This window comes from Ceratotherium simum, chromosome 33, assembly GCF_057802395.1.
Source record: "Ceratotherium simum simum isolate JZ-2026a chromosome 33, ASM5780239v1, whole genome shotgun sequence".
NCBI classification, from domain to species: Eukaryota; Metazoa; Chordata; class Mammalia; order Perissodactyla; family Rhinocerotidae; genus Ceratotherium; species Ceratotherium simum.
In genome coordinates this window covers 10,716,340-10,728,066 of record NC_141932.1, presented here as the reverse complement: position 1 = coordinate 10,728,066, position 11,727 = coordinate 10,716,340, and the positions used below count along the sequence as shown (strand labels likewise).

Sequence of the window (11,727 nt, the reverse complement as noted above, 5' to 3'; positions counted from 1 at the left end):
CCCTGGTTCAGCGTCCCCAGCAGTGGACATGCAGTGATGGATGGTTCATTCCATGGGCTGTCCCATGTCCAACAGTGTCTGGAGGTGAAGTTCCTCCTCTGAGGAGGGTCACTGTTCTGCCTTCACTCTCATCTTCCTGTTGGAGCCTCCTCTAAATATTTCAGTTTTTAGTTCCTGAGAGAGAACCCTGAGAAACAGACTTTCCCTGGCGGAACCTGGGACCGCCAACCCCAGACATGCTTCTGCTGCGGCTGCAGCTGGCCGTGCTCTGGTGGAGGGAGGGGGCTGAGGGCCAGAGGGAGCCCTGGGAAAACAACAAGGGTTACCAGCTGCAAGTGCCGGAGCTGGTGAGGGTGCAGGAGGGCCTGTGTGTGCGGGTGCCGTGCACTGTCTTCTACCCCCGGGATGGCTGGACTGATTCTACCTCAGCTCACGGCTACTGGTTCCAGGAAGGGGCCAGTGCACACCAGGATGCTCCAGTGACCACTAACAACCCAGATCGAAAAGTGCAGGAGGAGACCCAGGGCCGATTCCACCTCCTTGGGGACCCCTGGACCTACAACTGCTCCCTGGACACCAGAGACACCAGGAGGATAGATGATGGAAAATACTTTTTTAAGGTGGAGAGAGGAAGTGCAAAATGGAATTACATATCTAACCATCTCACCGTGAGTGTGATGAGTAAGGAGTGGGCTCCCAGAGAGGCCAGAGGGGAAGGACATGGGGGCCGGAGGGAAGGACTGGGATAAAACCCTCCTCCTGGGAAGAGTTGGGGGTACAGCGTGTCAGAGTTTAGATGGAGGATCTGGACCAAAGTCTAATGTTTCTCTGAGCCTGTACCTCAGACTTTCCCTCCTGATCTCCATGTCTCCCTCTCTCTTCACAAGCCCTGACCCACAAACCCGACATCCTCATCCCAGGGACCCTGGAGGCCAGCTGCCCCAGAAACCTGACCTGCTCTGTGCCCTGGGCCTATGAGCGGGGCACGCCACCCATCTTCTCCTGGAGGACAGCTGCCCTCACCTCCCTGGGCCCCAGGACCCACCTGTCCTCAGTGCTCACCCTCACCCCACGGCCCCAGGACCACGGCGCCAACCTCATTTGTCAAGTGAAGTTCCCTGCATCTGGTGTGATCATGGAAAGCAGCATCCAGCTCAACATCACCTGTGAGCGCTGGGCCAGGTCACCCGTGTCCCTGAGGGGGGAGGTGGGGAGCAGGAGGGCCAAGCTGGGGGTGCTTGATTCTTTTGTCCTGGGGACCTGACTGAGTAGGGGACATAGATGGACATAAGCCCTGGCCCTCCTGTATTTCTGTGGCTTTTGGGGGTGGGGGCTTACCTACACTTATCCAACCCCATGTTCCTACTGAAGTAGAATCCCATCTTCTCATCCTAGGTGTTCCAGAGAACCCAGCTATTGGTGTCTGTCTCGGGTACGGCACAGGTAGGAAGGAACCCCTCCCAGGCTGTAGGGAGCAGGGCCTCTTCCAGCTCAGGGCAGGGCTGGATCCCTGCCTCACCATGGACTCACTCCAATGACCAGAGATCACATTGTGGGTGAACCCTGTGGTTCCTCTCACCCCCAGCTTCCATGGCCTCTGTGAGCAGCTGTCCCCATAAGCCCCTCACTCCCCTCAGACTTCTTCACCCTCCTCAGCTCCACAAGGAGAACAGAACAACGTTCACAGCAGGGCCCTCCTCTCAGGGCCAATTAACATCCATCTTCTGATGACTCCTCCAACTTTCTTTTTATTTTTCCCTAATACTTTGTAATTTACATATTTTTGGATGGTAAGATATTCATATGGTCAAAAATTCAAAAGACACAGCAGAGTCTGTCTTCAAATGCCCAATGCCCTCCTGGGAAGTGACCCATGTCCATAGGCTGCTCTGAGCCTCGATTTGTTCTCCCAAAGGATCTTAGGGGCCATTTGATTTCAGTAGTACAGACTGTCCCCATTCTGCTTTGTGATTGTGGCGTATTCCATGGCCTAGATGTATTCTGATTCTGTACACATCTTCTACTAGTGGAAAAATCATGGCATTAAGTTTATTCTACCAACAGAAATGCTGCAATCGGTAATCTTGTATCTCTTTTCACACACGTGTATATTTCTGACTGTGGGATAAGTTCCTAAAAGCACAATAGCTGGATTATATGTTATTTCTATATTGAGACATAGGACCTACTTGTTCTCCATCGAAAGTGGAGAAGTTTACATTCCCAGCATCGAGGGCTGAAATTGTGTGTTTTCCACAAACTAGTATGGGGTGAAACGTTTGCTTTTTGACAGTAGCAGGTGAAAATTGGTATCCCCATATAGGTTTTGAAAAATCTGTATGCATTGTTTTATTATTGAGAAAAAATTCACATAAAATAAAATCAACATTTGAACCATTTTCAAGTGTACAATAGTTGGCTTTTAGTACATTCACAGTCTTGCCCAACCATCACCACTATCTAATTCCATCCATCCAACATTTTCATCCCCCCAAAGAGAAAACCTTTGCCCATGAAGCAGTCACTCTCTATGCTCTCCTCCCCCAGCACCTGCAACCACTACTCTGCTTTCTGTCTATATTCATTTTCCTATTCTGGACAGTTCATATAAGTGGAATTGTACAAAATGTGGCCTTTTGTGTCTGGCTTCTTTCAAGTAACAAAATACTTTCAAGGTTTATCCATGTAGCATGTATCGCTAATTCTTTTTTGTCTGAATAATATTCCATTGTATGGATGTACTACATTTTGTTTCTCTGTTGGTCAGTTGAAGGACATTTGGGTTGTTTCCACATTTTGGCTATTGAAATAATGCTGCTATGAACATTAGTGTACACACTTTTGTTCAAACATATGTTTTCAGTTTTGGGGGGCATATACCTACCTAGGAGTGGAATTGCTGGGTTGAATAGTAGTTTATATGTCTACATTTTTGAGGAAATGACAGACTGTTTTCTACAGTGGAAGCTCCGAAAACATTCCCTGCAGCAATGTACGAGGGTCCAAATTTATCCACATTCTTGCCAACATTCTTTCCTTTCTTTTTTTTTTTTTTCCTAAATATAGCCCACTAGTGAATGTCAAGAGCTGGCCCTGGTGGTCTAGTAGTTGACATCTGTGCTCTCATGGCCATGGCCTGGATTAGTTTCCTGATCAGGGAACCACATCACCCATCTGTGGTTGTCATAGTGTGGCAGCCGCCTGTTATTGTGATACTGAAATCTGTGCACCCAGTCTTTCAAATACCAGCAGGGTCACTCGTGGTCGACAGGTTTCAGTGGAGCTTCCTGTCTTAGACAGACTAGGAAGAAGAACCTGGCCACTCATTTCTGAAAAACTTGGCCATGAAAACCTTTTGAATAGCAGTGGAGCATTGACTGATATAGTGCAGAAGATGAGAAGATGATGCAAAAAGACTAGGCAGGGTTCCACTCTGCTGCACACAGGATCTCTAGGAGTCAGAATAGACTCCACAGCACTAACAAGTGGGTGTGAAGGGGTATTTCATCATGGTTTTGATTCGCATTTATGTAATGACTAATGATGCTAATTTTTTCATGGACTTACCAGCCATTTGTATATCTTCTTTGGAGAATTATTTATCAAGTCCTTTACTTATTATTTTATTGGGTTGTTTCACTTGTTGTTTTTGAGTTGTAAAAGTTCTTTACATACACTGGGTATGTCTCTCTTATAACACCTATGATTTGCAAATATTTTCTCCCACTAAATGTATTAGCTTCTCACTTTTGTGATAGTGTCAGTTGACAAAGAAACTTTGTCATTTTGATGAAGTCCAACTTATGCAATTATTGTCTCTCCAACTGTTGGACACTCAGGACATGGAGTGGGGTGAGGCCCAGGCACAGGCGGTCCTGCCTCCAGTGATGCAGGAGGGCCTGGAGACCCAATGTCCAGAGTCCTGTTGGGATTGGAAGGACTAGGATTGCTGTGGAGCAGGTGAATCTGTCCTCATCCCACTTTCCTGCAGGGAGATCAGGGCCCGTGGCAGAGGTGGCTCTGGGGGCCATTGGGGAAGTGGCTGTGAAGACCCTGCTCCTCCTCCTCTGCCTCATCTTCCTCAGGTGAGCATTGTCCCAGGAGGAAGGGGAGGCGTGGGGAGGGCAGGAGGCACGTGGCTGAGTCCCAGAAGCAGTGATGGAGGGTCCTGAAGGAATCAGGGATTTGGGCAGGTAGGAGGCAGATGGGGGCAGGGGAGGGGGAAGGATCTACACTGGCAGCCATCCTGCATGCCTACCTAGTGTCCAGGATTGCAGGTACCTGTGTGCTCAAAGTGGGTCTGTGGAGGCAGACCTACCCTCTCCCACCTCAGTCACCCCTCCAGCCCCTGAACAGGGAAGAAGGGGTGAGCCCCCTGGACCATGAAGCAACCAGACTGAAAGACCTTCTTCTCTTCTGTCAGAATGAGGTCCTGCAGGAGGAAGGTGGCAAGGCCCACAGGGGGCATGGAGGATGCAAACACCATCCCAAGTTAATCCCTCACGTGAGTGAACCAGACGTCTCACTACCCAACATCAACCACACGTCTCCTCCAGGATGGCGCCCAGGATTGCTCTGGTCAGCATGCCAAAGTTCAGCTGCCATCTTCCTCCCCAAACCCACTTTTCTGCTGGATTGTCTCACACGCTGATGACACTGTGGCCCCATCTCTAAGGCCAGGACCAGGATATGGTTCTCCTCTTTACCTCCCTCCCTTCTCCCTGATCTATTCATCCATAAATCCTGTCTATCCTTCCTCCTACACAACTCATCTTGCTGTCTGTCCCCTCCTCATCCTGACCTGGTTGTTCCTGAGTCATCAACTCTGCCCTGCATCTCTGAAGCCACCCCATCCATCTCTGCCTCCATCTCTCACCTTAACACAGGTCTCCAGAATGTGTTTCCAGAGACCATCATTGTCCATGTCCTGCACAGTGTGGACAGCTATGTGTCCTCTCCATGGCCAGAGACTGAGCTGCAAACACCACAGGCTGGATTTGAAGGCCTGATGTGATCTTTTTCCTGGTGGACTCTCACCTGGATCCCTCCTTCTCCATGCGTCTGGCAGTGTCTCCACCCCCAGCTTGGCCAAGGCCTCTGTGACTCTGAGACTTTGCATGAGCAGTTCCTTCTCCTGAAATGCCCTTCCCTCCCCATTCCTTCCTCTCCAAGTCCTGCTCATCCCTCAGGCTCAGTCTTAAAAGCCACCCCGTATGTGTGTGTGTGTGAGTGTGTGTATCATTCCTTGGTTCTGAGGAGAGTGACATTCAGTCATTTATTTATAGACTCCTGAGCAAGTATTACTGAAGACCTACTATGTACCAGCATTGTTGTAGGTGCTGAGGGTGCATCGGTGAACACAGCGCCCAAAATCTCTGTCATCAAGAAACTGTCATTCTGGAGACAAGAAGGACAGAAATCAAAAGAAATAAATAAGAAATAACATTAGAGTATGTTGGATGCTAATGTGTGTTTGGAGAAAAATCATGCAGGGAAAGGAGGACATGAAATATTGCGGACAATTATCTACATGTGAGAGTGTGAGGGGTGATGTTGGAGCAAAGAATTAAGATGATAAGACAGCAGTTTCTGCGTTTGCCTGAGAGAAAATTATCCAGGAAAAGGGAAGAGAGAGGACAGCGAGTGGAGTAGTCTGGGGCAGAAGCACGCCTGGTGTGTTGGGGAAACAGGAGGAAGAAGTCTGACAGCAGAGGGAGGCACAGGGAGGGGAGGAGCTGGGAGGATGGTGCAGACCCTGTGCTGGTGCAGAGCTTGTCAGGTCTTGCAGGAGACGCGAGAATCTGGACGTCTTGGAGGACATGATTGAACTTTCATTTTCACAGGATCCCCGTGGCTGCTCTGTTCAGAAAAGGCCAGAGTGTGTCCACAGCAGCAACACAGAGATTGGGAAGGGACTGCTGAATTCTCCAGGCAGGAGGTGATGGCGACTTGAACCAGGGAGGTGGGGTGGAGAGTGAGGGTTTGTGTTTAGATGTATTATGAAGATGGAACTAACAGGGTTTTCTAGGGGATGTGGGGAGTGAGGGAGATAGAGGAGCATGGATGATGCCCTAATGTTTCCCCTGAGCAACTGGAAGGATGGAGTTGTGTTCCATGGAGGACGTCGGAGAGAAGGGTTTGGAAGGGGGATGTTCATTCTGAGAAGCTGCTTGACATGCAATTGGGGACATCAGCGAGAGAGCTGGATACGAATGTCTAGTGATCAGGAGAGGGGTTCAGGCTGGAGATGTGAGGGCGTAGAGCCTTGTAAGTGATTAAAGCAGATGAGGAAAACGGGGCTGATGCACTTAGAGAAGAGAAGGGCACAAGAAAACACATTTCTCCTTGGTGATCCTGACACAGCAGTTTTAATGGAGAGTTGGGAAAGGGGTGCAGATTTTGTTGGGGCAAGTTCAGGAGAGAATTGGAGGAGGGGAGATGGGAAGAAGGGGTACAGACAACACTTTGAGGAGTTTGGCTGTGAAGAGGAGCAGAGGAATGGATCTGTAAAGGAGGGATTTTCTTGTTATTCTCTGTGTTCTCCCTGGAGACGGCATCTCTCTGATTTCCTACCCATATTAGCTTCTGGGGTCCACTGCCACAAATGACTACATATTCGGTGTCTTAAAACAAAAGAAGTTATTCTCTCCCAGTGTTGGAGTCCAGAAATCCATGGGGGAGGAAAAATATTTTCCCTCTGTCCTTGCAAATTGTGGACTGGGCCCCTATAACACAAGACAGATTAACAAGAGAAAAGGAAACATATGTTTAATGTAACTTGAATGTGGCACAGGAGCCTTCATAAGGAAATGAAGGCCCGAAGAAATGGTTAAACCTGAGTATTTTCCTGCTACATTTGATGCAAAGTGGAAAGTCATGGAGAGATATGATAGGACAAAGAGTGTGAGCTAAGTGCAGGAAACTGGGAGAAACTTAGCAAGGCCTGTTCCTTCAGATTCCTCTCTGTGTCATTGATATTAGGAGATAAGATGCTCCTTTCCTCCAGGTACAGGGTGGGCACCTCTCAGTGAGAGTTTATGACCTGCTTCAAGAGAAGGTCAGAAAGTCCTTCCTGCACATGCTGTTTCTCAAATTCTTCCAGCTTGAAATATTCAATATGCAAAGGTGGCACATCTTGGGGTAACGTGTCCTGAACGCCATCATCCAAAATCACTCATCTGGACATAAATCAAGTTGTTGGTAGGTCACACTCCCTCAGAGGCTCAAGGAGAGAATCCATCTCTTCTCCCAGATGACTGTGCTGCCGGCATTCCTTGACTTGTGGCCACATCACTCTGCCTCTGTGGTCACATTGCTCACCCTCCTCTGTGTGTAGAACATCTCCCTCTGCTTCTCTCTCAGAAAGACACTTGTGGCTAGATTTAGGGACCAACCCAGATAATCTAGGATCATCCTCACAGGTCAAGATCCTTACCTTAGTCACATCTGCGAAGACCCTTCTTCCTTATAAGGGAACTTTTACCATTTTCAGGGATTAAGACCTGGGTATCTTTGGGTACCCCCAAAGTGCCACAGACTGGGTGGCTTAAACAACAGAAATCCATTTCCTCACAGTTCTGGAGGCTAGAAGCCTAAGATTAAGGTGTCAGTGGGGTTGGTTCCTTCTGCAGTCTCTCTCTTTGGCCTTGTAGTCCACTGTCTTCTCCCTGTGGCCTCACATGGTCTTCTCTGTGTGTGCCTGTGTCCTAGCCTCCTCTTCTTATAAACACACCAGTCCTATTGGATTAGAGCCCATCATAATGACCTCATTTTAATTTACCTGTTTAAAAGTCCTGACTAGGGATTATGATTTCAACATATGAATTTTCTGGAGGAATGAAATTCAGTCTGTAACACTCTCTGGTAACTCAACTATTTTTATTTCACTTCCCGATACACGCACCTTCTACCAACCTGCTGCATTTCTGCTTCCTAATCAGTAAGGAAGGACTGAGAGGAGAAGGGATTCTGGGGGCCCTCTCTTCCCCTTTCCTTCTATGTCATCATTTTCAGCATCAGTGGTTGGCCAATGCAGGGAAGGAACATGATAAGAAGGGATTTGATAGGATTCCTTGGTGGTTTGTGTTTTTTAGAGTATCATTGTCTTCTTTCTGCATTCAAAGCAAGTTCCGAATAGAATAGAAAGTGTAATCTTTCTCAGAGTTGTCGGCACCCCCACTTTCTCGGTCTCAGACAGAACACACTTACCTGCTTTCACGTTCAGTCTCACCAAACTCCTGCACATTCTGCACTACCAAAATTTTGCTCATGGGCCATCTTGGACGTTATATACGAATGGGGCAGGAAAGAGGTGTCTGTGGTGGTGACAGGGCGCCACCCTCCCCCAGCTGTTTGTCTGTGTGAGCCTTTCAGAACCCCGAGGATGGTAACTATGCACTGAGTAGTCTGTCTCTGGTCAGGTTGGTCTCTCAAATCAATACTCAGTTTATCAAAGTTATAAGCCCAACAATCTAGTTATTCTAAAGCTATAAAGTTCAATTTACAAATCTTCTTATAAATCTAATAAACTTTAATACTCATAGGTGGTTCCAATGAATGTGGATGAAGAAAGATCCTTTTAAAAACACAGTGACATTTAACTAACATGATTAATTAAATTCCCATAAATATTTTAAACTGCATTTAGAGATTTTTTAAAAAACACACTGCAAAATCTTTGCACATACTTAAATTACCCTATAAATCCAATTAATTAAACATAACATTAGAGGGACTTGGGTTCTTTTAAAGATCCTGATATATTTTACTAAATAATGAGACTCTCTTATATCCTTCAGCAAAAATGTACAAGTCACAAATGGCTGGTTCAATTGTGTATTTTAAACTGTATTCATGAGGCTAACATGTGTCTCTAAAATGCCAAGTCATCCTAAACACCAGTATTAGTTTTGTATTGCTGCCGTGAAGAATTAGCAGACACTTTAGTGGCTTAAAACAACATGAATTGATTATTTTCCAGTTCTAGAGGTCAGAAGTCTGAAATGGGTCTTATGAGGCTAAAATTAAGGTTTCAGCTGAGCTTGTGTCATTATTACTAAGGAAAAGGGGGGAATGGACAACGCTAGGAGACCAGTAACCTCTGCCTCAAAGAGCATCTGGTTGGATCTACTCGGCAACATTCAACATGGAGCATCCTTATGAGATAGAGCTTTGTGCCATGTCACTCCAGAAAAATGTCCCTCCCGTGTATCCAGACTGTCCATGGCCAATGACGCCTGGTCCAATCAACCAGGACCAATATGGCAGAGCTGGTGTCATTCAGAGCCCATGTCTTGAATCTGAGTGTTAATGCAATGAGACCCTCGTGAGGACCCTGCCCTCAGGAGGTGACTGCAGGCTCAGAACACACCTCAGGCTTCAGAGACTCACTCTTATACCTTCAAGTGGACCCAAGAGCTGGACCTGCCCCTTCCATCCTGGGTCCCCAATAACTTGGAACATCTCATCTGAAACCCTGTCTCTTTAGTCAGGAGTGGTGGGCTTCCTACATTGTCAGCCCTTGAACAGCCCTAAACTGAGAAGTCTGACAGGTTTTGGGGAATCGATGCCCTCCAGAAAGACATGTCAATATGGGGTGTAGCTCCCCTTAGCCAGCTCCAGTGCTCACCTGGGGCAGGTGGCAGCCTGGGGAGCAGTCTCAAGGAGCCCAGCTTTGTAACTTCTTATTGATGGTGCTCAGGGCAAGCTACCCCAGGAAGCACCATTCTGGTATGCGGATTATTTCGAACTGAAGACAATAAGGACTCAGAGAACTCAGGAAGAATATTTGAGTTTCCCCTCCCAAACTGCCTAAAGAATTTAAAAAAAAGATCTGTTTCAGGAAGGAGTTATTATCATGACAGCTATAAAGATAATGTAGGATAGAGGTTACAATAGAAAAGGCACCAACAAGCCCATCTTATCGGAAGTTTTGTCTCTCTGGCCACATCCTCTGCATGGCCCTGTGAGGAGTTGCCAGACAATCATTTACAAGAGAAGTCTCCATTTATAAAGGTATCTCCCTGTCAGTATTGGGAAGAGGGGGGATGACCTCATTTCTAAAAACTTATCAATGTAGAAGGTGAGGCCTTAAAACTGCATAATAAACCTTACTCTTGTTTACTGTGCTTTAGTGGTAATCTCCTGTAACTGACACCCCCACCCCCAACATCCTCCTTGTGTTTGGTTGAACATGGTATTTAAGACGAGAATTTCTGCTATTGTGTTGAGAAACGCAGTGTCCCTGCTTTCTCCCGTGTATACATGTTATTAAACTTGGTATTATTTTCTCCTGTTAACCTGTCTTGTTAATTATTTGGCCAGCCAGAAGAACCTTAAGGGAAAGGGCAGAGGGAGATTCTCCCTCTTCCCCCGACAGTTTTGGCGTAGTCGCCAGGAGCCGCACTGGCTGGCAAGTTGCCTTCTCTGGCTGGAAGACCTGCCTTCTCCCTGGACTGCTGCAGATGATGAGATATGGGAACGCCTGACGATAGCCAGCAAAAGGTAAGACTTCTTACCACGTCAGCCTCCCAGAATCTCTATCTACGGAGTTCGGTGGAAGGAAGTGGTGAGAATTTTTTCTCTTTCTAAATTTAGATTGGCAGAAGAAAATATTTGGGAAACTAGTTTCTTGTGCTTTTAGTGACTCCTGGTTTAAATTTGGTAGAGTACTCTTGGTTTTGATCTTGATCCCTTTCCCTCCCAGAGATAGTCTCTGTTTTTCTCTTTTGTCTGTGTCTTTTGTCATAAGAAGGAAATACCATAGGGTAGGACGCAGGCATAGGCCCTATAAGCCTGCTGTCCGGGCCAGCCCCACAGACTGGTGAGTTTGCGGGTCTCACCAGACTGGCGTCTACAAACTTTGCTGTGGGTTAATATGCACATGAAGTGAAGGTCATTGCCAAAGGCATCTTGGAAGCCAAAAAGGCCGCAAATTTGGTGGGCATGGGTGGAGCAGTTAAGAGCCATTAGGGCGCTCGCCACTTTCAGAAGACTCCCGTGACAGGATAAGTTGGGTCACGGAATGGGGTAGATGACACAGGTCCCCCGCCAACTGCAAGTATATGTCCGTGCAACGACCAGGTACTCTATAAAGCACACAGTCCCCAACCCCGCAGCACCTCCCCCCCAGGTATTATTCTGGCTCCAAGAGACCTAAGGAGTGGCTAAAGTTGTCATTGTGCACATAAAAAAAAAAACGGGATGAGGTTTTTCCTTCTGTCTTGTTCTGTGTCCTGAGAAAACTTGGCTTTGTGACCAGTGAGAATCTTCTCCTTGGGCTCCACCATACAGAAGGCGCATTTACCGGAGTGCACGTTGGTGGCCAGTCGAGTAGACTGGGGTTCCAAACTGTCTCTTTGTCCAGCTGTGCCAAGCTGTCAGGGGAGTTTTTCATAAAGGGCCCAGTCCATAAGGGCTTTTGTCATCTTAACCTTCGTTGCTTGTTAGTGCTGGAAAAATCCCATTCCAGTATCGCCTGCCTGGTGTCACAGATTAGCGGGTCTGTGACTGCAGGTGTCCCACACTATTGTGGGAGACCGGAGACACCGTTTTCACTACACCATCCTTACCGCCTGTGCAACGAAGGTCTTTACTTTCTCTGAACATCTTTGGGAGTGAATTCTGTGGATCATGGGGACTACATCATCTGCACTCTCACCAGGGACACGTCTGCATCCATGGTAAAGATTTATTCTAAGCGTGGAAAGTTACCTCCGGGTCTTTCCT

The 11,727-nt window shown here is 47.3% G+C and overlaps 1 protein-coding gene across 1 annotated transcript; it reads left to right on the top strand.

The window, feature by feature from the left end:
- Positions 1-236: 236 nt before the first annotated feature.
- LOC101406372 (sialic acid-binding Ig-like lectin 8) lies at positions 237-1,538 on the top strand. Its single transcript, XM_014797563.2, has 3 exons — positions 237-681; positions 888-1,166; positions 1,396-1,538. Exons 1-3 carry the CDS (start codon positions 237-239, stop codon positions 1,536-1,538), a joined length of 867 nt encoding a protein of 288 aa, XP_014653049.2.
- Positions 1,539-11,727: the final 10,189 nt, after the last annotated feature.

Excerpts from the sequence above, each read along its gene's own strand:
- LOC101406372 (XM_014797563.2), top strand. The coding sequence starts at position 237 with ATGCTTCTGCTGCGGCTGCAGCTGGCCGTGCTCTGGTGGAGGGAGGGG. Across the intron at positions 682-887 it reads TCTCACCGTGAGTGTGATGA|CCCTGACCCACAAACCCGAC; the intron begins GTAAGGAGTGGG and ends TCTCTTCACAAG. Across the intron at positions 1,167-1,395 it reads CATCCAGCTCAACATCACCT|GTGTTCCAGAGAACCCAGCT; the intron begins GTGAGCGCTGGG and ends TTCTCATCCTAG.